The sequence below is a fragment of the Cherax quadricarinatus genome, chromosome 66 (genome assembly GCF_038502225.1).
Source record: "Cherax quadricarinatus isolate ZL_2023a chromosome 66, ASM3850222v1, whole genome shotgun sequence".
NCBI lineage: Eukaryota > Metazoa > Arthropoda > Malacostraca > Decapoda > Parastacidae > Cherax > Cherax quadricarinatus.
Window position 1 is genome coordinate 13,133,276 of NC_091357.1, and position 27,523 is coordinate 13,160,798.

Consider the following 27,523-nt stretch of genomic DNA (forward strand, 5'->3'; position numbering starts at 1 on the left):
GAGGGGAAAGGATGAGGATGGTGGTGGTGGTGGAGGGAGGGGGAAGGATGAGGATGGTGGTGGAGGGAGGGAGGGGGAAGGATGAGGATGGTGGTGGTGGTGGAGGGAGGGGGAAGGATGAGGATGGTGGTGGAGGGAGGGAGGGGGAAGGAGGAGGAGGGTGGTGGTGGTGGAGGGAGGGGAAAGGATGAGGATGGTGGTGGTGGTGGAGGGAGGGGGAAGGATGAGGATGGTGGTGGAGGGAGGGAGGGGAAAGGATGAGGATGGTGGTGGTGGTGGAGGGAGGGGGAAGGATGAGGATGGTGGTGGAGGGAGGGAGGGGGAAGGATGAGGATGGTGGTGGTGGTGGAGGGAGGGGGAAGGTTGAGGTTGGTGGTGGAGGGAGGGAGGGGGAAGGATGAGGATGGTGGTGGTGGTGGAGGGAGGGGAAAGGATGAGGATGGTGGTGGTGGTGGAGGGAGGGGAAAGGATGAGGATGGTGGTGGTGGTGGAGGGAGGGGGAAGGATGAGGATAGTGGTGGAGGGAGGGGAAAGGATGAGGATGGTGGTGGTGGTGGAGGGAGGGGGAAGGATGAGGATGGTGGTGGAGGGAGGGAGGGGCAAGGATGTGGAGGGTGGTGGTGGTGGAGGGAGGGGGAAGGATGAGGATGGTGGTGGAGGGAGGGAGGGGGAAGGATGAGGATGGTGGTGGTGGTGGAGGGAGGGGAAAGGATGAGGATGGTGGTGGTGGTGGAGGGAGGGGGAAGGATGAGGATGGTGGTGGAGGGAGGGAGGGGGAAGGATGAGGATGGTGGTGGTGGTGGTGAGGAGGGAGGGGGGGAAGGATGAGGATGGTGGTGGTGGGAGGGGGGGAAGGATGAGGATGGTGGTGGTGGTGGAGGGAGGGGGAAGGATGAGGATGGTGGTGGTGGTGGAGGGAGGGGGAAGGATGAGGATGGTGGTGGTGGTGGAGGGAGGGGGAAGGATGAGGATGGTGGTGGAGGGAGGGAGGGGGAAGGATGAGGATGGTGGTGGTGGTGGAGGGAGGGGGAAGGATGAGGATGGTGTTGGAGGGAGGGAGGGGGAAGGATGAGGATGGTGGTGGTGGTGGAGGGAGGGGGAAGGATGAGGATGGTGGTGGTGGTGGAGGGAGGGGGAAGGATGAGGATGGTGGTGGAGGGAGGGAGGGGAAGGATGAGGATGGTGGTGGTGGTGGAGGGAGGGGGAAGGATGAGGATGGTGTTGGAGGGAGGGAGGGGGAAGGATGAGGATGGTGGTGGTGGTGGAGGGAGGGGAAAGGATGAGGATGGTGGTGGTGGTGGAGGGAGGGGGAAGGATGAGGATGGTGGTGGAGGGAGGGAGGGGGAAGGATGAGGATGGTGGTGGTGGTGGAGGGAGGGGGAAGGATGAGGATGGTGTTGGTGGGAGGGAGGGGGAAGGATGAGGATGGTGGTGGTGGTGGAGGGAGGGGGAAGGATGAGGATGGTGGTGGAGGGAGGGAGGGGGAAGGATGAGGATGGTGGTGGTGGTGGAGGGAGGGGAAAGGATGAGGATGGTGGTGGTGGTGGAGGGAGGGGGAAGGATGAGGATGGTGGTGGAGGGAGGGAGGGGGAAGGATGAGGATGGTGGTGGTGGTGGAGGGAGGGGGAAGGATGAGGATGGGAGGGGGGAAGGATGAGGATGGTGGTGGAGGGGGGGGGGGAAGGATGAGGATGGATGGTGGTGGTGGGAGGGGGGAAGGATGAGGATGGTGGGGGGGGGAGGGGGGGAAGGATGAGGATGGTGGTGGTGGTGGAGGGAGGGGGAAGGATGAGGATGGTGGTGGTGGGGAGGGAGGGGGAAGGATGAGGATGGTGGTGGTGGTGGAGGGAGGGGGAAGGATGAGGATGGTGGTGGAGGGAGGGAGGGGGAAGGATGAGGATGGTGGTGGTGGTGGAGGGAGGGGGAAGGATGAGGATGGTGTTGGAGTGGAGGGAGGGGGAAGGATGAGGATGGTGGTGGTGGTGGAGGGGGGGGAAGGATGAGGATGGTGGTGGTGGTGGAGGGAGGGGGAAGGATGAGGATGGTGGTGGAGGGAGGGAGGGGGAAGGATGAGGATGGTGGTGGTGGTGGAGGGAGGGGGAAGGATGAGGATGGTGTTGGAGGGAGGGAGGGGGAAGGATGAGGATGGTGGTGGTGGTGGAGGGAGGGGGAAGGATGAGGATGGTGGTGGTGGTGGAGGGAGGGGGAAGGATGAGGATGGTGGTGGAGGGAGGGAGGGGGAAGGATGAGGATGGTGGTGGTGGTGGAGGGAGGGGGAAGGATGAGGATGGTGTTGGGGAGGGGGGGGAAGGATGAGGATGGTGGTGGTGGGAGGGGGGGGAAGGATGAGGATGGTGGTGGTGGGAGGGGGGGAAGGATGAGGATGGTGGTGGTGGTGGAGGGAGGGGGAAGGATGAGGATGGTGGTGGTGGGGGAGGGAGGGGGATGGATGAGGATGGTGGTGGTGGTGGAGGGAGGGGGAAGGATGAGGATGGTGGTGGAGGGAGGGAGGGGGAAGGATGAGGATGGTGGTGGTGGTGGAGGGAGGGGGAAGGATGAGGATGGTGTTGGAGCGAGGGAGGGGGAAGGATGAGGATGGTGGTGGTGGTGGAGGGAGGGGGAAGGATGAGGATGGTGGTGGTGGTGGAGGGAGGGGGAAGGATGAGGATGGTGGTGGAGGGAGGGAGGGGGAAGGATGAGGATGGTGGTGGTGGTGGAGGGAGGGGGAAGGATGAGGATGGTGTTGGAGGGAGGGAGGGGGAAGGATGAGGATGGTGGTGGTGGTGGAGGGAGGGGGAAGGATGAGGATGGTGGTGGAGGGAGGGAGGGGGAAGGATGAGGATAGTGGTGGTGGAGGGAGGGGGAAGGATGAGGATGGTGGTGGAGGGAGGGAGGGGGAAGGATGAGGATGGTGGTGGTGGTGGAGGGAGGGGGAAGGATGAGGATGGTGGTGGAGGAAGGGAGGGGGAAGGATGAGGATGGTGGTGGTGGTGGAGGGAGGGGGAAGGATGAGGATGGTGTTGGAGGGAGGGAGGGGGAAGGATGAGGATGGTGGTGGTGGTGGAGGGAGGGGGAAGGATGAGGATGGTGGTGGAGGGAGGGAGGGGGAAGGATGAGGATAGTGGTGGTGGAGGGAGGGGGAAGGATGAGGATGGTGGTGGAGGGAGGGAGGGGGGAAGGATGAGGATGGTGGTGGAGGGAGGGAGGGGGAAGGATGAGGATGGTGGTGGTGGGGGAGGGAGGGGGAAGGATGAGGATGGTGTTGGAGGGAGGGAGGGGGAAGGATGAGGATGGTGGTGGTGGTGGAGGGAGGGGGAAGGATGAGGATGGTGGTGGAGGGAGGGAGGGGGAAGGATGAGGATGGTGGTGGTGGTGGAGGGAGGGGGAAGGATGAGGATGGTGTTGGAGGGAGGGAGGGGGAAGGATGAGGATGGTGGTGGTGGTGGAGGGAGGGGGAAGGATGAGGATAGTGGTGGAGGGAGGGAGGGAGGGGGAAGGATGAGAAGTGTGGTGGTGGTGGAGGGAGGGGGAAGGATGAGGATGGTGTTGGAGGGAGGGAGGGGGGAGGATGAGGATGGTGGTGGTGGTGGAGGGAGGGGGAAGGATGAGGATGGTGGTGGAGGGAGGGAGGGAGGGGGAAGGATGAGGATGGTGGTGGAGGGAGGGGGAAGGATGAGGATGGGGTGGTAGTTGCTATAATATTCATTATGGGGGGTGGTAAGGATGAGGATGGTGGTGGAGGGAAGGGGAAGGATGAGGATGGTGGTGGAGGGAGGGGGAAGGAAGAGGATGGTGGTGGAGGGAGGGGGAAGGATGAGGATGGTGGTGGAGGGAGGGGGAAGGATGAGGATGGTGGTGCTGGAGGGAGGGGGAAGGATGAGGATGTGATGGTGGTGGAGGGAGGGGGAAGGATGAGGATGGTGGTGGTGGTGGAGGGAGGGGGAAGGATGAGGATGGTGGTGGTGGTGGAGGGAGGGGGTAGGATGATGTTGGTGGTGGTGGAGGGAGGGGGAAGGATGAGGAGGTGATGGTGGTGGAGGGAGGGGGAAGGATGAGGATAATGGTGGAGGGAGGGGGAGGATGAGGATGTGATGGTAGTGGAGGGAGGGGGAAGGATGAGGATGTGATGTGGTGGAGGGAGGGGGAAGGATGAGGATGGTGGTGGTGGAGGGAGGGGGAAGGATGAGGATGGTGGTGGTGGAGGGAGGGGGAAGGATGAGGATGTGATGGTGGTGGAGGGAGGGGGAAGGATGAGAATGGTGGTGGTGGTGGAGGGAGGGGGAAGGATGGGGATAGTGGTGGTGGAGGAAGGCGGAAGGATGAGGATGTGATGTTGGTGGAGGGAGGGGGAAGGATGAGAATGGTGGTGGTGGTGGAGGGAGGGGGAAGGATGGGGATAGTGGTGGTGGAGGAAGGGGGAAGGATGAGGATGTGATGGTGGAGGGAGGGGGAAGGATGAGGATGTGATGGTGGTGGAGGGAGGGGTAAGGATGAGGATGGTGGTGGTGGTGGAGGGAGGGGGAAGGATGAGGATGTGTTGGTGGTGGATGGAGGGGGAAGGATGAGGATGTGATGGTGGTGGAGGGAGGGGGAAGGATTAGGATGGTGGTGGAGGTGGAGGGAGGGGGAAGGATGAGGATAGTGGTGGAGGTGGAGGGAGGGGGAAGGAGGAGGATGTGATGGTGGTGGAGGGAGGGGGAAGGATGAGGATGGTGGTGGAGGGAGGGGGAAGGATGAGGATGGTGGTGGAGGTGGAGGGAGGGGGAGGGATGAGGATGTGATGGTGGTGGAGGGAGGGGGAAGGATTAGGATGGTGGTGGAGGTGGAGGGTGGGGGTAGGATGTGGTTGGTGGTGGTGGTGGAGGGAGGGGGAAGGATGAGGATGTGATGTTGGTGGAGGGAGGGGGAAGGATGAGAATGGGATGGTGGTGGAGGGAGGGGGAAGGATGAGGATGGGATATTGGTGGAGGGAGGGGAAGGATGAGGATGGGATGGTGGTGGAGGGAGGGGGAAGGATGAGGATGGGATGGTGGTGGAGGGACGGGGAAGGATGAGAATGGGATGGTGGTGGAGGGAGGGGAAGGATGAGAATGGGATGGTGGTGGAGGGAGGGGAATTATGAGGATGGGATGGTGGTGGAGGGAGGGGAAGGATGAGGATGGTATGGTGGTGGAGGGAGGGGAAGGATGAGGATGGGATGGTGGTGGAGGGAGGGGGAAGGATGAGAATGGGATGGTGATGGAGGGAGGGGAAGGATGAGAATGGGATGGTGGTGGAGGGAGGGGGAAGGATGAGAATGGGATGGTGGTGGAGGGAGGGGGAAGGATGAGAATGGGATGGTGGTGGAGGGAGGGGAAGGATTAGAATGGGATGGTGGTGGAGGGAGGGGGAAGTATGAGGATGGGATGGTGGTGGAGGGTGGGGGAAGGATGAGGATGGGATGGTGGTGGAGAGAGAGGGAAGGATGAGGATGGGATGGTGGTGGAGGGAGGGGGAAGGATGAGGATGGGATGGTGGTGGAGGGAGGGGGAAGGATGAGGATGGGATGGTGGTGGAGGGAGGGGGAAGGATGAGGATGGGATGGTGGTGGAGGGAGGGGGAAGGACGAGGATGGGATGGTGTTGGAGAGTGGGGGAAGGATGAGGATGGGATGGTGGTGGAGGGATGGGGAAGGATGAGGATGGGATGGTGGTGGACGGAGGGGGAAGAATGAGGATGGCATGGTGGTGGAGGGAAGGGGAAGGATGAGGATGGGATGGTGGTGGACGGAGGGGGAAGAATGAGGATGGGATGGTGGTGGAGGGAAGGGGAAGGATGAGGATGGGATGGTGGTGGACGGAGGGGGAAGAATGAGGATGGGATGGTGGTGGAGGGAAGGGGAAGGATGAGGATGGGATGGTGGTGGACGGAGGGGGAAGAATGAGGATGGGATGGTGGTGGAGGGAAGGGGAAGGATGAGGATGGGATGGTGGTGGACGTAGGGGGAAGGATGAGGATGGGATGGTGGTGGAGGGAGGGGGAAGAATGAGGATGGGATGGTGGTGGACGTAGGGGGAAGGATGAGGATGGGATGGTGGTGGAGGGAGGGGGAAGGATGAGGATGGGATGGTGGTGGAGGGAGGGGGAAGGATGAGGATGGGATGGTGGTGGAGGTAGGGGGAAGGATGAGGATGGGATGGTGGTGGAGGGAGGGGAAAGGATGAGGATGGGATGGTGGTGGAGGGAGGGGGAAGAATGAGGATGGGATGGTGGTGGAGGGAGGGGGAAGAATGAGGATGGGATGGTGGTGGAGGGAGGGGGAAGAATGAGGATGGGATGGTGGTGGAGGGAGGGGGAAGAATGAGAATGGGATGGTGGTGGAGGGAGGGGGAAGGATGAGGATGGGATGGTGGTGATACAAGGGAGGGCAGGTGAGAGGGAGGCTGTGAGGATTTAGATTTTGCCACCGAAGTAAGAGATAAGATAAGATTTCGTTCGGATTTTTAACCCCGGAGGGTTAGCCACCCAGGATAACCCAAGAAAGTCAGTGCGTCCTTAATCTTGTCCCCCAGGATGCGACCCACACCAGTCGACTAACACCCAGGTACCTATTTGCTGCTAGGTGAACAGGACAACAGGTGTAAGGAAACTTGTCGAAATGTTTCCACCCGCCGGGAATCGAACCCGGGCCCTCCGTGTGTGAAGCGGGAGCTTTAGCCACCAGGCCATCGTGTGGAGGGCAGCACCAGAGCTTATCCATCGTGTGGAGGGCAGCACCAGAGCATATCCATCGTGTGGAGGGCAGCACCATAGCATATCCATCGTGTGGAAGGCAGCACCAGAGCATATCCATCGTGTGGAAGGCAGCACCAGAGCATATCCATCGTGTGGAGGGCAGCACCAGAGCTTATCCATCGTTTGGAGGGCAGCACCAGAGCTTATCCATCGTGTGGAGGGCAGCACCAGAGCTTATCCATCGTGTGGAAGGCAGCACCAGAGCATATCCATCGTGTGGAGGGCAGCACCAGAGCTTATCCATCGTGTGGAGGGCAGCACCAGAGCTTATCCATCGTTTGGAGGGCAGCACCAGAGCTTATCCATCGTGTGGAGGGCAGCACCAGAGCTTATCCATCGTGTGGAGGGCAGCACCAGAGCTTATCCATCGTTTGGAGGGCAGCACCAGAGCATATCCATCGTGTGGAGGGCAGCACCATAGCATATCCATCGTGTGGAAGGCAGCACCAGAGCATATCCATCGTGTGGAAGGCAGCACCATAGCATATCCATCGTGTGGAGGGCAGCACCAGAGCATATCCATCGTGTGGAAGGCAGCACCAGAGCATATCCATCGTGTGGAAGGCAGCACCAGAGCATATCCATCGTGTGGAGGGCAGCACCAGAGCATATCCATCGTGTGGAGGGCAGCACCAGAGCATATCCATCGTGTGGAGGGCAGCACCAGAGCATATCCATCGTGTAGAAGGCAGCACCAGAGCATATCCATCGTGTGGAAGGCAGCACCAGAGCATATCCATCGTGTGGAGGGCAGCACCAGAGCATATCCATCGTGTGGAAGGCAGCACCAGAGCATATCCATCGTGTGGAGGGCAGCACCAGAGCATATCCATCGTGTAGAAGGCAGCACCAGAGCATATCCATCGTGTGGAGGGCAGCACCAGAGCATATCCATCGTGTAGAAGGCAGCACCAGAGCATATCCATCGTGTGGAAGGCAGCACCAGAGCATATCCATCGTGTGGAAGGCAGCACCAGAGCATATCCATCGTGTAGAAGGCAGCACCAGAGCATATCCATCGTGTGGAAGGCAGCACCAGAGCATATCCATCGTGTGGAAGGCAGCACCAGAGCATATCCATCGTGTGGAAGGCAGCACCAGAGCATATCCATCGTGTGGAAGGCAGCACCAGAGCATATTATGGATAAACAAAATGCCTTTACGGGAGTACATCTGGATTTATGGTTACAGTTCACTTATCTGTTACAAGAAAATTTAGGAAATTTGCTTAATATATCCGGCATCTTATTTTCATTAATATCTTGACGTGTCACATAAGTTATTATAGTGTCTATGTCTATATTAGTCTATCTTGACGTGTCACATAAGTTATTATAGTGTCTATGTCTATATTAGTCTATCTTGACGTGTCACATAAGTTATTATAGTGTCTATGTCTATATTACTCTATCTTGACGTGTCACATAGGTTATTATAGTGTCTATGTCTATATTACTCTATCTTGACGTGTCACATAGGTTATTATAGCTTCTATGTCTATATTCCTCAATAAGAAAAAAATCATATTTGGGTGTTTCAGGCCGGGGACTGGTGGAGACTCGATCCTCTGTCTAATAACCTGCCAAGCTGTTAGTAATCTGTTTTTGATAGGATATTTTCAAGGTTACGTATTCAATTCACCTTAAAACCAATCTCGAGTTAAAACAGTTTTAACTTAATAATGTTTAAAGGGAGCAAAACTTCATCTGAAGTTTCTCCACTAAAAAGTCTCATTCATTAGTAAAAGCATCATTAAAGTTTATCACTGTGCTTGTACCCTGACACACACTGTCTTTATTACACGTCAAGTTAAACTTAATAAAACATAGATGCTTACAAGGTGACAAGATATGGTGGTAAAATAAAGATGTATGAGCACTGTGCATCACTGCTACATCAATTATATTTAATGACCCCTACAACACATTAATGGTGCAATAATAAATCCAGAAGCACCCTTAAATTACTGCCACCTATAACAATTATATATATATATATATATATATATATATATATATATATATATATATATATATATATATATATATATATATATATATATATATATATATATATATATATATATATATATGCAAAACAACCACTCTGAAAGAATAGAGAAATTCCAAGCGCTTTCGTGACTACTCACATTATCAAGGAACTATGATAGTTCCTTGATAATGTGAGTAGTCACGAAAGCGCTTGGAATTTCTCTATTCTTTCAGAGTGGTTGTTTTGCATATTTTGAAATCACCTGTTTACTGTGATCTTATTGCATATATATATATATATATATATATATATATATATATATATATATATATATATATATATATATATATATATATATATATATATATATATACATATACATACATATATATATATATATATATATATATATATATATATATATATATATATATATATATATATATATATATATATATATATATAAATAAAGTAGGTGAAACTTTTAGAGGGTGTGGTAGGTAAGTTTGGGGTGCCAGGTGTAAATGATAATGGGAGCCCTTTGATTGAACTTTGTATAGAAAGGGGTTTAGTTATAAATAATACATATTTTAAGAAAAAGAGGATAAATAAGCATACAAGATATGATGTAGGGCGAAATAACAGTAGTTTGTTGGATTATGTATTGGTAGATAAAAGACTGTTGAGTAGACTTCAGGATGTACATGTTTATAGAGGGGCCACAGATATATCAGATCACTTTTTAGTTGTAGCTACACTGAAAGTAAAAGGTAGATGGGATACAAGGAGAATAGAAGCATCAGGGAAGAGAGAGGTGAAGGTTTATAAACTAAAAGAGTAGGCAGTTAGGGTAAGATATAAACAACTATTGGAGGATAGATGGGCTAATGAGAGCATAGGCAATGGGGTAGAAGAGGTATGGGGTAGGTTTAAAAATGTAGTGTTAGAGTGTTCAGCAGAAGTTTGTGGTTACAGGAAAGTGGGTGCGGGAGGGAAGAGGAGCGATTGGTGGAATGATGATGTAAAGAGAGTAGTAAGGGAGAAAAAGCATATGAGAAGTTTTTACAAAGTAGAAGTGATGCAAGGAGGGAAGAGTTTATGGAGAAAAAGAGAGAGGTTAAGAGAGTGGTGAAGCAATGTAAAAAGAGAGCAAATGGGAGAGTGGGTGAGATGTTATCAACAAATTTTGTTGAAAATAAGAATAAGTTTTGGAGTGAGATTAACAAGTTAAGGAAGCCTAGAGAACAAATGGATTTGTCAGTTAAAAATAGGAGAGGAGAGTTATTAAATGGAGAGTTAGAGGTATTGGGAAGATGGAGGGAATATTTTGAGGAATTGTTAAATGTTGATGAAGATAGGGAAGCTGTGATTTCGTGTATAGGGCAAGGAGGAATAACATCTTGTAGGAGTGAGGAAGAGCCAGTTGTGAGTGTGGGGAAAGTTCGTGAGGCAGTAGGTAAAATGAAAGGGGGTAAGGCAGCCGGGATTGATGGGATAAAGATAGAAATGTTAAAAGCAAGTGGGGATATAATTTTGGAGTGGTTGGTGCAATTATTTAATAAATGCATGGAAGAGGGTAAGGTACCTAGGGATTGGCAGAGAGCATGCATAGTTCCTTTGTATAAATGCAAAGGGGACAAAAGAGAGTGCAAAAATTATAGGGGGATAAGTCTGTTGAGTATACCTGGTAAAGTGTATGGTAGACTTATTATTGAAAGAATTAAGAGTAAGACGGAGAATAGGATAGCAGATGAACAAGGAGGCTTTAGGAAAGGTAGGGGGTGTGTGGACCAGGTGTTTACAGTGAAACATATAAGTGAACAGTATTTAGATAAGGCTAAAGAGGTCTTTGTGGCATTTATGGATTTGGAAAAGGCGTATGACAGGGTGGATAGGGGGGCAATGTGGCAGGTGTTGCAGGTGTATGGTGTATGAGGTAGGTTACTGAAAGCAGTGAAGAGTTTTTATGAGGATAGTGAGGCTCAAGTTAGAGTATGTAGGAAAGAGGGAAATTATTTCCCAGTAAAAGTAGGCCTTAGACAAGGATGTGTGATGTCACTGTGGTTGTTTAATATATTTATAGATGGGTTGTAAGAGAAGTAAATGCGAGGGTATTGGCAAGAGGCGTGGAGTTAAAAGATAAAGAATCACACATAAAGTGGGAGTTGTCACAGTTGCTCTTTGCTGATGACACTGTGCTCTTGGGAGATTCTGAAGAGAAGTTCCAGAGATTGGTTGATGAATTTAGTAGGGTGTGCAAAAGAAGAAAATTAAAAGTGAATACAGGAAAGAGTAAGGTTATGAGGATAACAAAAAGATTAGGTGATGAAAGATTGGATATCAGATTGGAGGGAGAGAGTATGGAGGAGGTGAATGTATTCAGATATTTGGGAGTGGACGTGTCAGCGGATGGGTCTATGAAAGATGAGGTGAATCATAGAATTGATGAGGGGAAAAGGGCGAGTGGTGCACTTAGGACTTTGTTCTTTGAGGCAAAGAGGGGAATGTATGAGAGTATAGTTTTACCAACGCTCTTACATGGGTGTGAAGCATGGGTGATGAATGTTGCAGCGAGGAGAAGGCTGGAGGCAGTGGAGATGTCATGTCTGAGGGCAATGTGTGGTGTGAATATAATGCAGAGAATTCGTAGTTTGGAAGTTAGGAGGAGGTGCGGGATTACCAAAACTGTTGTCCAGAGGGCTGAGGAAGGGTTGTTGAGGTGGTTCGGACATGTAGAGAGAATGGAACGAAACAGAGTGACTTCAAGAGTGTATCAGTCTGTAGTGGAAGGAAGGCGGGGTAGGGGTCGGCCTAGGAAAGGTTGGAGGGAGGGGGTACAGGAGGTTTTGTGTGCGAGGGGCTTGGACTTCCAGCAGGCATGCGTGAGCGTGTTTGATAGGAGTGAATGGAGACAAATGGTTTTTAATACTTGACGTGCTGTTGGAGTGTGAGCAAAGTAACATTTATGAAGGGGTTCAGGGAAACCGGCAGGCCGGACTTGAGTCCTGGAGATGGGAAGAACAGTGCCTGCACTCTGAAGGAGGGGTGTTAATGTTGCAGTTTAAAAACTGTAGTGTAAAGCACCCTTCTGGCAAGACAGTGATGGAGTGAATGATGGTGAAAGTTTTTCTTTTTCGGGCCACCCTGCCTGGGTGGGAATGAGCCAGTGTGATAATAAAAAAAAATGTGTGTGTGTGTGTTTATGTGTGTGTGTGTGTGTGTGTGTGTGTATGTGTGTGTGTGTGTGTGTGTGTGTGTGTGTGTTTATGTGTGTGTGTGTGTGTGTGTGTGTGTGTGTTTATGTGTGTGTGTGTGTGTGTGTGTGTGTGTGTGTGTGTGTGTGTGTGTTTTTGTGTGTGTGTGTGTGTGTGTGTGTGTGTGTGTGTGTGTGTGTGTGTGTGTGTGTGTGTGTGCGTGTGTGTATGTACAAAACCTTGAGTGTTGAGAATGTAGGAAACTCCATCAGGAAACAAACATATAAGAGTTAGTTGAATGAGCTGGGTTACCCAGGATGATCTATGTAAGAAAAAACTAGCCAGAGTATCTATACCAGCCCAACCAAAAATGAAAAGGAAAGTCGTCCGACACGATGCTAATTATATCTTTTCATCAATTAGACCAAAATAAATTAAGAAAAGTCACAGAAAAAAAATTTATTTCTGCCCCAAGAAACTGTGAATCAATTTCGTCCAGATTGTAAACAAAAAAATAGTGTTTGAAAACACCAAGTGTTTGCAAGATTCCTTCCAACAATTGTCCCCCTCAAGGAAGGTTCCTTGATGTTGGTGAGGGGCTCTTGATTTAGGGAATTGGATCTGTGCTCCAGTTCCCCGAATTAAGCCTGAATGCCTTCCACATCCCCCCCCCCCCAGGCGCTGTATAATCCTCCGGGTTTAGCGCTTCCCCCTTGATTATAATAATAATAATCCAACAATTGTGACTGTACTAGTGTTGGTAGAATTACCCACAATATGTTAGGTAAAAGGCTACACGTACAACTAATGTGACATTTTATTGTGGCACAATAAAATGTCACATCAGTTGCACTTGCGGCCATTTACCTACCATATTGTAAGTGTTTACATAGGAACTCTTATGGAAATAAGCGACTTTTGTATAGTTTAATTGGGTTATTGTAGGTCAAATTATGATAATGTACTTTTTGTGTCCATAACATATATGTCTACTAAAGATCATAGGAAAAAAGTTATTTGTACGTTATATACACAAACTACAGTAAAACCTAGATGAGAGAGGTCGTATGTTGGAACAACGGAACACAAGAGGTGAATCAGATGTTGAAGGGATAGTTCAGCCTTGTTCCTGCACATGAACACTCAGAACTAATTACCAATTACCAAGGAAAATAATGGGGTCGGAATTGATTGAATTTACATTAATTTTCACCCTAATCCCTACACCTATTTTACTCTATCTCTCCCCCACACCCCTGTTGCCCCATCCCTATCTCCCCTACGCCCCGGTTACCCCTTCCTATCTATCATCCACACCCCTATTACCCCTCCATTTCTCTTCCCCACACCTCTGTTACCCCTTTCTATTTCCCCCCACCCCATTTACCCCTCCCTATCTCCGCCACACCCCTGTTACCCCTCCCGATCTGTCTCCCACACCCCTGTTACCCCTCCTTTTCTCTCCCCCAGACCAGTGTTACTCCTCCCTATCGTTCCCACACCCCTGTTACCCCTCCCTATCACCCTCTCTCCCTATCTCTTCCTATACACTTCTCTAAAGCTGTCTCTCTCAGTGGCCACTTTCTCAGCTATTTCTGCCAAGTGGTATCAGAGCCTAGTCACTTAAGTTCACAAGGTTATCACCCCACCATAGACTGTCCTCATTGTCATACATTAACTTTCTTATACTAGTCAGAAAGTTACTTTCTTTATGTTTTATATAAACCCACAAATATTTTCTCTTTTAAACTAGGTTAGGCTAAGTTACATTAGGTTAGGCTACATTAGATTAGTTTAGGTTAAGTTGAGTTAGGTTAGATTACATTAGGTTAAGTTAAGTTAGGTTAGGTTACATTAAGTTAGGTTAGGATAAGTTAGGTTAGGTTACATTAGGTTAGGTTAGGCTGAGTTAGATTAGGTTAGGTTACATTAGGTTAGGTTAGGTTAAGTTAGGTTAGGTTACACTAGGTTAGGTTGAGTTAGGTTAGGTTACATTAGGTTAGGTTAGGTTAGGTTAAGTTAGGTGAGGTTACATTAGGTTAGGTTAGGTTACATTAGGTGAGGTTAAGTTAGGTTAGGTTACACTAGGTTATGTTATGTTAGGTTAGGTTGAGTTAGGTTAGGTTACACTAGGTTATGTTATGTTAGGTTAGGTTAGGTTAGGTTGAGTTAGGTTAGGTTACACTAGGTTACGTTATGTTAGGTTAGGTTGAGTTAGGTTAGGTTACACTAGGTTATGTTATGTTAGGTTAGGTTAGGTTGAGTTAGGTTAGTTACACTAGGTTATGTTAGGTTAGGTTAGGTTGAGTTAGGTTAGGTTACACTAGGTTACGTTATGTTAGGTTACACTAGGTTACGTTATGTTAGGTTAGGTTAGATTGAGTTAGGTTAGGTTACACTAGGTTACGTTATGTTAGGTTAGGTTAGACTGAGTTAGGTTAGGTTACAATAGGTTATGTTATGTTAGGTTAGGTTAGGTTGAGTTAGGTTAGGTTACACTAGGTTACGTTATGTTAGGTTAGGTTAGGTTGAGTTAGGTTAGGTTAGGTTGAGTTAGGTTACACTAGGTTATGTTAGGTTAGGTTGAGTTAGGTTAGGTTACACTAGGTTATGTTATGTTAGGTTAGGTTAGGTTGAGTTAGGTTAGGTTACACTAGGTTATGTTATGTTAGGTTAGGTTAGGTTAGGTTGAGTTAGGTTAGGTTACACTAGGTTATGTTATGTTAGGTTAGGTTAGGTTGAGTTAGGTTACACTAGGTTACGTTATGTTAGGTTAGGTTAGGTTGAGTTAGGTTAGGTTACACTAGGTTACGTTATGTTAGGTTAGGTTAGGTTGAGTTAGGTTAGGTTACACTAGGTTACGTTATGTTAGGTTAGGTTAGGTTGAGTTAGGTTAGGTTACACTAGGTTACGTTATGTTAGGTTAGGTTAGGTTGAGTTAGGTTAGGTTACACTAGGTTACGTTATGTTAGGTTAGGTTAGGTTGAGTTAGGTTAGGTTACACTAGGTTACGTTATGTTAGGTTAGGTTAGGTTGAGTTAGGTTAGGTTACACTAGGTTACGTTATGTTAGGTTAGGTTAGGTTGAGTTAGGTTAGGTTACACTAGGTTATGTTATGTTAGGTTAGGTTAGGTTGAGTTAGGTTAGGTTACATTAGGTTACGTTATGTTAGGTTAGGTTAGGTTACACTAGGTTATGTTATGTTAGGTTAGGTTAGGTTGAGTTAGGTTAGGTTACACTAGGTTACGTTATGTTAGGTTAGGTTGAGTTAGGTTAGGTTACACTAGGTTACGTTATGTTAGGTTAGGTTGAGTTAGGTTAGGTTACACTAGGTTACGTTATGTTAAGTCGCATAAAGTTATAAAAACGTATATTTTACCACCAAAAATGCAAATTGTGAATCAAATGTAGCAATACCTGTATGTACATATACCTCACATATACCTGTATGTACATATACCTCACATATACCTGTATGTACATATACCTCACATATACCTGTATGTACATATACCTCACATATACCTGTATGTACATATACCTCACATATACCTGTATGTACATATACCTCACATATACCTGTATGTACATATACCTCACATATACCTGTATGTACATATACCTCACATATACCTGTATGTACATATACCTCACATATACCTGTATGTACATATACCTCACATATACCTGTATGTACATATACCTCACATATACCTGTATCCATAATATATTCCAGATAGACGCAAAGACTTACCTCTAGTGAGCCAGATGACAGGCAACACATGACACAATTTGGGTGTGGCTCCCTCCATGACGTTGATGCTACTGTCAGTGACGTATATGTGTGCTCTCCATGACGTTAGTGCTACTGTCAGTGGTGTATATGTATGCTCTCCATGACGTTGGTGCTACTGTCAGTGACGTATATGTGTGCTCTCCATGACGTTGGTGCTACTGTCAGTGACGTATATGTGTGCTCTCCATGACGTTGGTGCTACTGTCAGTGACGTATATGTGTGCTCTCCATGATGTTGATGCTACTGTCAGTGACGTATATGTGTGCTCTCCATGACGTTGGTGCTACTGTCAGTGACGTATATGTGTGCTCTCCATGATGTTGATGCTACTGTCAGTGGCGTATGTGTATGCTCTCCATGACGTTGGTGCTACTGTCAGTGACGTATATATACGCTCTCCATGGCGTTGATGCAACTGTCAGTGGAGTATATGTATGCTCCCTGTGGCGTTGATGCTTCTCCTAACGTTGTATAAGTATGTTACCCGTGGCGTTGATGCCCATGTAACACCGTTTATGTATGCTCTCTATGGCATTGATATTTCTGTTTTTCATCAACTGCACTTGTGTACACTCCAGTAAAAAGCTGATTGTGTCGTATGTTATCGTTAACTGTACTTCTTTCAAGAGGACTACACCTCTCTTCGTTCATCTGTCTTCACATTATTCACTCTGTCATACTTCACTGCATCTTATTCATTCTTCTTCATTCGTCCTCAAAGCATTTTCTTCACCGGCAGAATTTGCAGCTAATTGTAAAAAAAAATTATTTTCGAGTGGAAGATGTCACTGGTCGAAGATGTCAGTGGTGGAGGATGTCACTGGTCGAAGATGTCACTGGTCGAAGATGTCACTGGTGGGGGATGTCACTGGTGGGGGATGTCACTGGTGGAAGATGTCACTGGTGGAGGATGTCACTGGTGGAGGATGTCACTAGTGGAAGATGTCACTGGTGGAGAATGTTACAAGTGGACCAGCAGCTGGGTATCGCCACAGGTGGACCAGCACCTGGGTGTCGCCACAGGTGGACCTGCAGCTGGGTGTCGCCACAGGTGGACCAGCAGCTGGGTGTCGCTACAGGTGGACCAGCAGCTGGGTGTCGCTACAGGTGGACCAGCAGCTGGGTGTCGCTACAGGTGGACCAGCAGCTGGGTGTCGCCACAGGTGGACCAGCAGCTGGGTGTCGCCACAGGTGGACCAGCAGCTGGGTGTCGCCACAGGTGGTTTAGTTACAGTCATGCCACAAGCACTCTAGTCAGACCAGGTGACAGGCTGCTGAGAGATGCACTATTTCCTACTATTGTTTCTGGCGCCACCACAACACTACCATATATGTTCCTGGTGCCACCACAACACTACTACATATGTTCCTGGTGCCACCACAACACTACCACATATGTTCCTGGCGCCACCACAACACTACCACATAGGTTCCTGGTGCCAGCACAACACTACCACATATGTTCCTGGCGCCACCACAACACTACCATATATGTTCCTGGCGCCACCACAACACTACCACATATGTTCCTGGTGCCACCACAACACTGCTACATTTGTTCCTAGCGCCACCACAACACTACCATATATGTTCCTGGTGCCACCACAACACTACCACATATGTTCCTGGTGCCACCACAACACTGCTACATCTGTTCCTGGCGCCACCACAACACTACCAGATATGTTCCTGGTGCCACCACAACACTACCACATATGTTCCTGGTGCCACCATAACACTTACCACATATGTTCCTGGCGCCACCACAACACTACCACATATGTTCCTGGCGCCACCACAACACTGCCATATATATATCTTCCTGGCGCCACCACAACACTACCAGATATGTTCCTGGCGCCACCACAACACTACCACATATGTTCCTGGTGCCGCCACCACCACACTACCACATGTTCCTGGCGCCACCACAACACTACCACATATGTTCCTGGCGCCACCACAACACTACCACATAGGTTCCTGGTGCCAGCACAACACTACCACATATGTTCCTGGCGCCACCACAACACTACCATATATGTTCCTGGCGCCACCACAACACTACCACATATGTTCCTGGTGCCACCACAACACTGCTACATTTGTTCCTAGCGCCACCACAACACTACCATATATGTTCCTGGTGCCACCACAACACTACCACATATGTTCCTGGTGCCACCACAACACTGCTACATCTGTTCCTGGCGCCACCACAACACTACCAGATATGTTCCTGGTGCCACCACAACACTACCACATATGTTCCTGGTGCCACCATAACACTTACCACATATGTTCCTGGCGCCACCACAACACTACCACATATGTTCCTGGCGCCACCACAACACTGCTACATCTGTTCCTGGCGCCACCACAACACTACCAGATATGTTCCTGGTGCCACCACAACACTACCACATATGTTCCTGGTGCCACCATAACACTTACCACATATGTTCCTGGCGCCACCACAACACTACCACATATGTTCCTGGCGCCACCACAACACTGCCATATATCTTCCTGGCGCCACCACAACACTACCAGATATGTTCCTGGCGCCACCACAACACTACCACATATGTTCCTGGTGCCGCCACCACCACACTACCACATGTTCCTGGCGCCACCACAACACTACCACATATGTTCCTGGCGCCACCACAACACTACCACATATGTTCCTGGTGCCACCACAACACTACCACATATGTTCCTGGTGCCACCACCACACTACCACATATGTTCCTGGTGCCACCACCACACTACCACATGTTCCTGGCGCCACCACAACACTACCACATATGTTCCTGGCGCCACCACCACACTACCACATGTTCCTGGTGCCACCACAACACTACCACATATGTTCCTGGCGCCACCACCACACTACCACATATGTTCCTGGTGCCACCACAACACTACCACATGTTCCTGGTGCCACCACCACACTACCACATGTTCCTGGCGCCACCACAACACTACCACATATGTTCCTGGTGCCACCACCACACTACCACATGTTCCTGGCGCCACCACAACACTACCACATATGTTCCTGGCGCCACCACCACACTACCACATATGTTCCTGGTGCCACCACAACACTACCACATATGTTCCTGGTGCCACCACCACACTACCACATATGTTCCTGGTGCCACCACCACACTACCACATGTTCCTGGCGCCACCACAACACCACCACATATGTTTCTGGCGCCACCACCACACTACCACATGTTCCTGGTGCCACCACAACACTACCACATATGTTCCTGGCGCCACTACCACATATGTTCCTGGTGCCACCACCACACTACCACATGTTCCTGGCGCCACCACAACACCACCACATATGTTCCTGGCGCCACCACCACACTACCACATGTTCCTGGTGCCACCACAACACTACCACATATGTTCCTGGCGCCACCACCACACTACCACATATGTTCCTGGTGCCACCACCACACTACCACATGTTCCTGGCGCCACCACAACACTACCACATATGTTCCTGGCGCCACCACCACACTACCACATGTTCCTGGTGCCACCACAACACTACCACATATGTTCCTGGCGCCACCACCACACTACCACATATGTTCCTGGTGCCACCACAACACTACCACATGTTCCTGGTGCCACCACCACACTACCACATGTTCCTGGCGCCACCACAACACTACCACATATGTTCCTGGTGCCACCACTACACTACCACATGTTCCTGGCGCCACAACAACACTACCACATATGTTCCTGGCGCCACCACCACACTACCACATATGTTCCTGGTGCCACCACAACACTACCAAATATGTTCCTGGTGCCACCACCACACTACCACATATGTTCCTGGTGCCACCACCACACTACCACATGTTCCTGGCGCCACCACAACACCACCACATATGTTCCTGGCGCCACCACCACACTACCACATGTTCCTGGCGCCACCACAACACTACCACATATGTTCCTGGCGCCACCACCACACTACCACATATGTTCCTGGTGCCACCACAACACTACCACATATGTTCCTGGCGCCACCACCACACTACCACATATGTTCCTGGTGCCACCACCACACTACCACATGTTCCTGGTGCCACCACAACACTACCACATATGTTCCTGGCGCCACCACCACACTACCACATATGTTCCTGGTGCCACCACAACACTACCACATGTTCCTGGCGCCACCACAACACTACCACATGTTCCTGGCGCCACCACAACACTACCACATATGTTCCTGGCGCCACCACCACACTACCACATATGTTCCTGGTGCCACCACCACACTACCACATGTTCCTGGCGCCACCACAACACTACCACATATGTTCCTGGCGCCACCACAACACTACCACATATGTTCCTGGCGCCACCACCACACTACCACATATGTTCCTGGTGCCACCACAACACTACCACATGTGTGACTCAGTGATCCAGCACAACACTGTCTACCACATGTGCTGCTCAGTGATCCATATGGGTGTAACACTTCACATAAAACATCACATATATTCTGATGCTAGACTGCCATCACTGTCCAGGTGACAGTGATCTAACTCAAAGACTTAGCAACATTCTAGACTGAAATCCTGCCTTAATCCTCCCTTTAGACTGAAATCCTGCCTTAATCCTCCCTTTACACTGAAATCCTGCCTTAATCCTCCCTTCAGACTGAAATCCTGCCTTAATCATGCCTTTAGACTGAAATCCTACATTAATCCTCCCTTCAGACTGAAATCCTGCCTTAATCCTCCCTTCAGACTGAAATCCTGCCTTAATCCTCCCTTCAGACTGAAATCCTGCCTTAATCCTCCCTTCAGACTGAAATCCTGCCTTAATCCTCCCTTCGGACTGAAATCCTGCCTTAATCCTCCCTTCGGACTGAAATCCTGCCTTAATCCTCCCTTCAGACTGAAATCCTACATTAATCCTCCCTTCAGACTGAAATCCTGCCTTAATCCTCCCTTCAGACTGAAATCCTACATTAATCCTCCCTTCAGACTGAAATCCTGCCTTAATCCTCCCTTCAGACTGAAATCCTACATTAATCCTCCCTTCAGACTGAAATCCTGCCTTAATCCTCCCTTCAGACTGAAATCCTGCCTTAATCCTCCCTTCGGACTGAAATCCTGCCTTAATCCTCCCTTCAGACTGAAATCCTGCCTTAATCCTCCCTTCAGACTGAAATCCTGCCTTAATCCTCCCTTCAGACTGAAATCCTGCCTTAATCCTCCCTTCAGACTGAAATCCTGCCTTAATCCTCCCTTCGGACTGAAATCCTGCCTTAATCCTCCCTTCAGACTGAAATCCTACATTAATCCTCCCTTCAGACTGAAATCCTGCCTTAATCCTCCCTTCAGACTGAAATCCTACATTAATCCTCCCTTCAGACTGAAATCCTGCCTTAATCCTCCCTTCAGACTGAAATCCTACATTAATCCTCCCTTCAGACTGAAATCCTGCCTTAATCCTCCCTTCAGACTGAAATCCTGCCTTAATCCTCCCTTCGGACTGAAATCCTGCCTTAATCCTCCCTTCAGACTGAAATCCTACATTAATCCTCCCTTCAGACTGAAATCCTGCCTTAATCCTCCCTTCAGACTGAAATCCTGCCTTAATCCTCCCTTCAGACTGAAATCCTGCCTTAATCCTCCCTTCAGACTGAAATCCTACATTAATCCTCCCTTCAGACTGAAATCCTGCCTTAATCCTCCCTTCAGACTGAAATCCTACATTAATCCTCCCTTCAGACTGAAATCCTGCCTTAATCCTCCCTTCAGACTGAAATCCTGCCTTAATCCTCCCTTCTGACTGAAATCCTGCCTTAATCCTCCCTTCAGACTGAAATCCTGCCTTAATCCTCCCTTCGGACTGAAATCCTGCCTTAATCCTCCCTTCAGACTGAAATCCTACATTAATCCTCCCTTCAGACTGAAATCCTGCCTTAATCCTCCCTTCAGACTGAAATCCTGCCTTAATCCTCCCTTCAGACTGAAATCCTGCCTTAATCCTCCCTTCAGACTGAAATCCTACATTAATCCTCCCTTCAGACTGAAATCCTGCATTAATCCTCCCTTCACACTGAAATCCTTACTTTGTAGAATATAACTTTGGTATATCTGTGTCTAGCATTAGGAAAAATATTAGGAGAGAAGTAAATAATGAAAATGAATGGTATTGGAATGTAATTAAAAGCCTGAGTAGGTCAGTAACCCACTATGATAACATGAACGTAGATAAATATGTTTATGGAGCAACTTGCAGTGTGAACACTGACTGATGTTGTAGTGGCCAGGCTTAGGCTTGGTTGCACGTACTGACTGATGTTGTAGTGGCCAGGCTTAGGCTTGGTTACACGTACTGACTGATGTTGTAGTGGCCAGGCTTAGGCTTGGTTACACGTACTGACTGATGTTGTAGTGGCCAGGCTTAGGCTTGGTTACACGTACTGACTGATGTTGTAGTGGCCAGGCTTAGGCTTGGTTACACGTACTGACTGATGTTGTAGTGGCCAGGCTTAGGCTTGGTTACAAGTACTTCTGGCAGTTTGGAACACACACAGATGATGACCAAACTAAATGCAAATTATGTGGTCAGGCTTATGGTCGCTGTGCCTAATTATCCACTTATTGAGGAATGTAGAGATAGTATAATAACCTATGTGACATGTCAAGATATCTTATTAATGAAAATAAGATACCAGATATTCTAAGCAAATTTCCTAAATTTGCTTGTAACAAATAAGTGAACTGTAGATATAAATCCAAATGTACTCCTGTTAATCCTTTTGGGGCCTAGTTCCTAGGCCTTTTGTGTATCCATATGCTCCTCCACTACCCTAAACAGGATAGATATGGGGTGCACAATAAACCAGTCACTTCGGTGGCAAAATCCAGAATGAAATCCTGCCTTAATCCTTCCTCCAGACTGAAATCCTGCCTTAATCTTCTCTCCAGATTGAAATCCTGCCTTTATCATCCCTCCAGACTAAAATCCTGGGCAGTATTGGGCTACAGTGTCACGTGTTTAAAATTACTGTTCACCACGGTGATTTTTTTCGGTAATATTTTCGTAACACTGGTTATTTTTGTCAGTGATGCTTTCTTGTTTTGGTGGTAGTTATTTTAGCGATGCTTGAGTGTTTGTTTTGATGCTTGAGTGTTTGTATTGATGCTTGAATGTTTGTGTTGATGCTCGAGTGTTTATGTTGATATTTGAGTGTTTGTGTTGATGCTCGAGTGTTTGTATTGATATGTGAATGTTTGTGTTGATGCTCGAGTGTTTATGTTGATATTTGAGTGTTTGTTTTGATGCTTGAGTGTTTGTATTGATATGTGAATGTTTGTGTTGATGCTCGAGTGTTTATGTTGATATTTAAGTGTTTGTGTTGATGCTCGAGTGTTTGTATTGATGGTTGAGTGTTTGTGTTGAGGCTCGAGTGTTTGTATTGATGCTTAAGTGTTTGTGTTGATGCTCGAGTGTTTGTATTGATGGTTGAGTGTTTGTGTTGAGGCTCGAGTGTTTGTATTGATGCTTAAGTGTTTGTGTTGATGCTCGAGTGTTTGTATTGATGGTTGAGTGTTTGTGTTGAGGCTCGAGTGTTTGTATTGATGCTTAAGTGTTTGTGTTGATGCTCGAGTGTTTGTATTGATGGTTGAGTGTTTGTGTTGAGGCTCGAGTGTTTGTATTGATGCTTAAGTGTTTGTGTTGATGCTCGAGTGTTTGTATTGATGCTTGAGTGTTTGTGTTGAGGCTCGAGTGTTTGTATTGATGCTTAAGTGTTTGTGTTGATGCTCGAGTGTTTGTATTGATGGTTGAGTGTTTGTGTTGAGGCTCGAGTGTTTGTATTGATGCTTAAGTGTTTGTGTTGATGCTCGAGTGTTTGTATTGATGCTTGAGTGTTTGTGTTGAGGCTCGAGTGTTTGTATTGATGCTTAAGTGTTTGTGTTGATGCTCGAGTGTTTGTATTGATGCTTGAGTGTTTGTGTTGAGGCTCGAGTGTTTGTATTGATGCTTAAGTGTTTGTGTTGATGCTCGAGTGTTTGTATTGATGCTTGAGTGTTTGTGTTGAGGCTCGAGTGTTTGTATTGATGCTTAAGTGTTTGTGTTGATGTTCGAGTGTTTGTATTGATGCTTGAATGTTTGTGTTGATGCTCGAGTGTTTGTGTTGATGCTTGAGTGTTTGTGTTGATGTTCGAGTGTTTGTATTGATCCTTGAATGTTTGTGTTGATGCTCGAGTGTTTGTGTTGATGCTTGAGTGTTTGTGTTGATGTTCGAGTGTTTGTATTGATGCTTGAATGTTTGTGTTGATGCTCGAGTGTTTGTGTTGATGCTTGAGTGTTTGTGTTGATGTTCGAGTGTTTGTATTGATGCTTGAATGTTTGTGTTGATGCTCGAGTGTTTGTGTTGATGCTTGAGTGTTTGTGTTGATGTTCGAGTGTTTGTATTGATGCTTGAATGTTTGTGTTGATGCTCGAGTGTTTTTACTGATGCTAGATTGTTGCTACTGATGCTAGATTGTTGCTATTGATGCTAGATTGTTGCTATTGATGCTAGATTGTTGCTACTGATGCTAGATTGTTGCTACTGATGCTAGATTGTTGCTACTGATGCTAGATTGCTGCTATTGATGCTAGATTGTTGCTATTGATGCTAGATTGTTGCTACTGATGCTAGATTGTTGCTACTGATGCTAGATTGTTGCTACTGATGCTAGATTGTTGCTATTGATGCTAGATTGTTGCTATTGATGCTAGATTGTTGCTACTGATGCTAGATTGTTGCTACTGATGCTAGATTGTTGCTACTGATGCTAGATTGTTGCTACTGATGCCAGGTTGTTGCTACTGATGCTAGATTGTTGCTACTGATGCCAGATTGTTGCTACTGATGCTAGATTGTTGCTACTGATGCTAGATTGTTGCTACTGATGCTAGATTGTTGCTACTGATGCTAGATTGTTGCTACTGATGCTAGATTGTTGCTACTGATGCTAGATTGTTGCTACTGATGCTAGATTGTTGCTACTGATGCCAGATTGTTGCTACTGATGCTAGATTGTTGCTACTGATGCTAGATTGTTGCTACTGATGCTAGATTGTTGCTACTGATGCTAGATTGTTGCTATTGATGCTACATTGTTGCTACTGATGCCAGATTGTTGCTACTGATGCTAGATTGTTGCTACTGATGCTAGATTGTTGCTACTGATGCTAGATTGTTGCTACTGATGCTAGATTGTTGCTACTGATGCTAGATTGTTGCTACTGAAGCCAGATTGTTGCTACTGATGCTAGATTGTTGCTACTGATGCTAGATTGTTGCTACTGATGCTAGATTGTTGCTACTGATGCCAGATTGTTGCTACTGATGCCACATTGTTGCTACTGATGCCAGATTGTTGCTACTGATGCTAGATTGTTGCTACTGATGCCAGATTGTTGCTACTGATGCTAGATTGTTGCTACTGATGCCAGATTGTTGCTACTGATGCTAGATTGTTGCTACTGATGCCAGATTGTTGCTACTGATGCCAGATTGTTGCTACTGATACCTGATTGTTGCTACTGATGCTAGATTATTGCTACTGATGCCAGATTGTTGCTACTGATGCTAGATTGTTGCTACTGATGCCAGATTGTTGCTACTGATGCTAGATTGTTGCTACTGATGCCAGATTGTTGCTACTGATGCCAGATTGTTGCTACTGATACCTGATTGTTGCTACTGATGCTAGATTATTGCTACTGATGCCAGATTGATGCTACTGATGCTAGATTGTTGCTACTGATGCCAGATTGTTGCTACTGATGCTAGATTGTTGCTACTGATGCCAGATTGTTGCTACTGATGCCAGATTGTTGCTACTGATGCCACATTGTTGCTACTGATGCCAGATTGTTGCTACTGATGCTAGATTGTTGCTACTGATGCTAGATTGTTTTCATTAACGCTCATTTGTTTTTAGCGATGCTCGTATATTTTTTCTGGCACTGATAATCTTCTGAGAATTTCGTATCTGGCGCTGGTCTGGACTTCTGACGCTCGTCACTACCACATAATTTTCCTTTAACGATGTTTGGTGTCTGGCCAACAGTTGTTTGCGCATTAACGCTGTTTACTGCTTGGTGCCGCCCATGGTGCCGCCCATGGTGCCGCCCAGTGCCGCCCATGGTGACGCCCATGGTGCTGACGTCTTACCACGGTTCCTTCTGGACACAATGCTGTTTTTCTTAGTGAGTTTCTAGCAGTAGCGGGTTTCCAGCAGTAGTTAGCGGGTCTCAAGCTCTTCCAGCGGGTCTCTACTGGTTTTTAGCGGGTCTTTGTCGGTCTTTAGTGGGTCTCTGCTGGTTTTAAGGGGGGTCTTTATCGGTGTTTATTGGGTCTCTACTGGTTTTTAGCGGGTCTTTGTCGGTCTTTAGTGGGTCTCTGCTGGTTTTAAGGGGGGTCTTTATCGATGTTTATTGGGTCTCTGCTGGTTTTTAGCAGGTCGCTGCTGGTTTTTAGCGGGTCTGTGAGACTATCTAAACACTTGCTTTGCATCTCAAGTTCCACTGCCTTATTTTTTCCTAGAGGCCCTATTTTTCACTACTAACACCTTATTTCTTCCTATAGACATCTTACTTTTCCTATAGACACCTTACTTTTCCTATAGACACCTTACTTTTCCTATAGACACCTTACTTTTCCTATAGACACCTTACTTTTCCTATAGACACCTTACTTTACTCATAAACGCCTTACTTTATCAATAGAGAGTACACATATTGCTGGGTCTGAGAGGACTTACAGCCGCAAGAAGTTGTTACCACAAACTGATTGAACTTAAACTGCCACTAAACATTTAACTTGGCTCGCTAATTGATTGAACTTGAACTTCCACTAAACATTTAACTTGGCTCTCTAAGTGATTGAACTTGAACTGCCACTAAACATTTAACTTGGATCATTAGTTGATTGAAGGTAAACTGCCACGTAACATTGGATTACTGCTGGTGAACAGTCAAGAATGCACTTAACAAGGACATTATCAATAACAGCAACACTTTCCACAGGGTGTTTACGGAGAGGTTGCTTGGTTAATGGGGTTTAAAATGCTCTAGATATACACCTATACTCTCAAAATAATTAGAGGTATTCGGAGAGAAAAATCAAACACGATATCCCAACGGAAATAAGTGACTGACTTTTTTGTGAGGTATCTTAGGTAATTTACACATATATGACTATGTATGATAATTATTTTATGTATACCTGTGCTTGTCGACTACTCAAGGGTCATTAAGGCTGCTTGTTACTCGTTCACGACCAGTTAAGAATACTTTAATAACTAAAATGTGGATTAAAGGAAACTCGGTGTATATACACTGAAAGACATACACCTCTTGGTGTATGTTGAGAGAAAGGTATACACAGCAAATTTGCATATAGAGTTTACTTCAAGCAATATTGTTACGATTAAATTATTCTTAACTGGCGGTGGTTAGCAGGTGATGTGCAGGTCTTTACAACCACTGCGTAGTCGATAAGCTTAAAACCCAATTAACCATCCAACCAAATATTTTCAATACTCATTTCACCACGAAAATCGAGACACGTTGCTGTTTATCAAGGTCAGTCATTATTTCTCATAGAAAACGAGGCGAGTTATGGGTAAACTAAAGTATGCATTATATCACACGCTAACTTGTCGCAGCCCTGTGAGGCTCGCCACAGAGACGAAG

The 27,523-nt window shown here is 47.6% G+C and overlaps 1 protein-coding gene across 10 annotated transcripts in view; it reads right to left on the reverse strand.

Annotated features, from left to right (window-relative positions):
* The window catches only part of LOC128704175 (rho GTPase-activating protein 45), a 525,272-nt gene that overhangs the window by 234,761 nt on the left and 262,988 nt on the right, over positions 1 to 27,523 (reverse strand). Inside the window, exons 1-2 of one of the 10 annotated variants that reach the window (XM_070099094.1) lie at positions 27,487 to 27,523; positions 15,715 to 16,505 (exon numbers count right to left, since the gene is read on the reverse strand). The exon at positions 27,487 to 27,523 is cut by the window's right edge and continues 40 nt beyond it. The exons of 8 other annotated variants lie outside the window; for them this stretch is intronic. In XM_070099094.1, the coding sequence (XP_069955195.1) occupies positions 15,715 to 15,772 (58 nt within the window). In that variant the 5' untranslated portion in view covers positions 15,773 to 16,505; positions 27,487 to 27,523. Of the gene's footprint in view, positions 1 to 15,714; positions 16,506 to 27,480 lie in introns of all 10 variants that reach the window. One more of the 10 variants, XM_070099095.1, reaches the window with a different exon arrangement.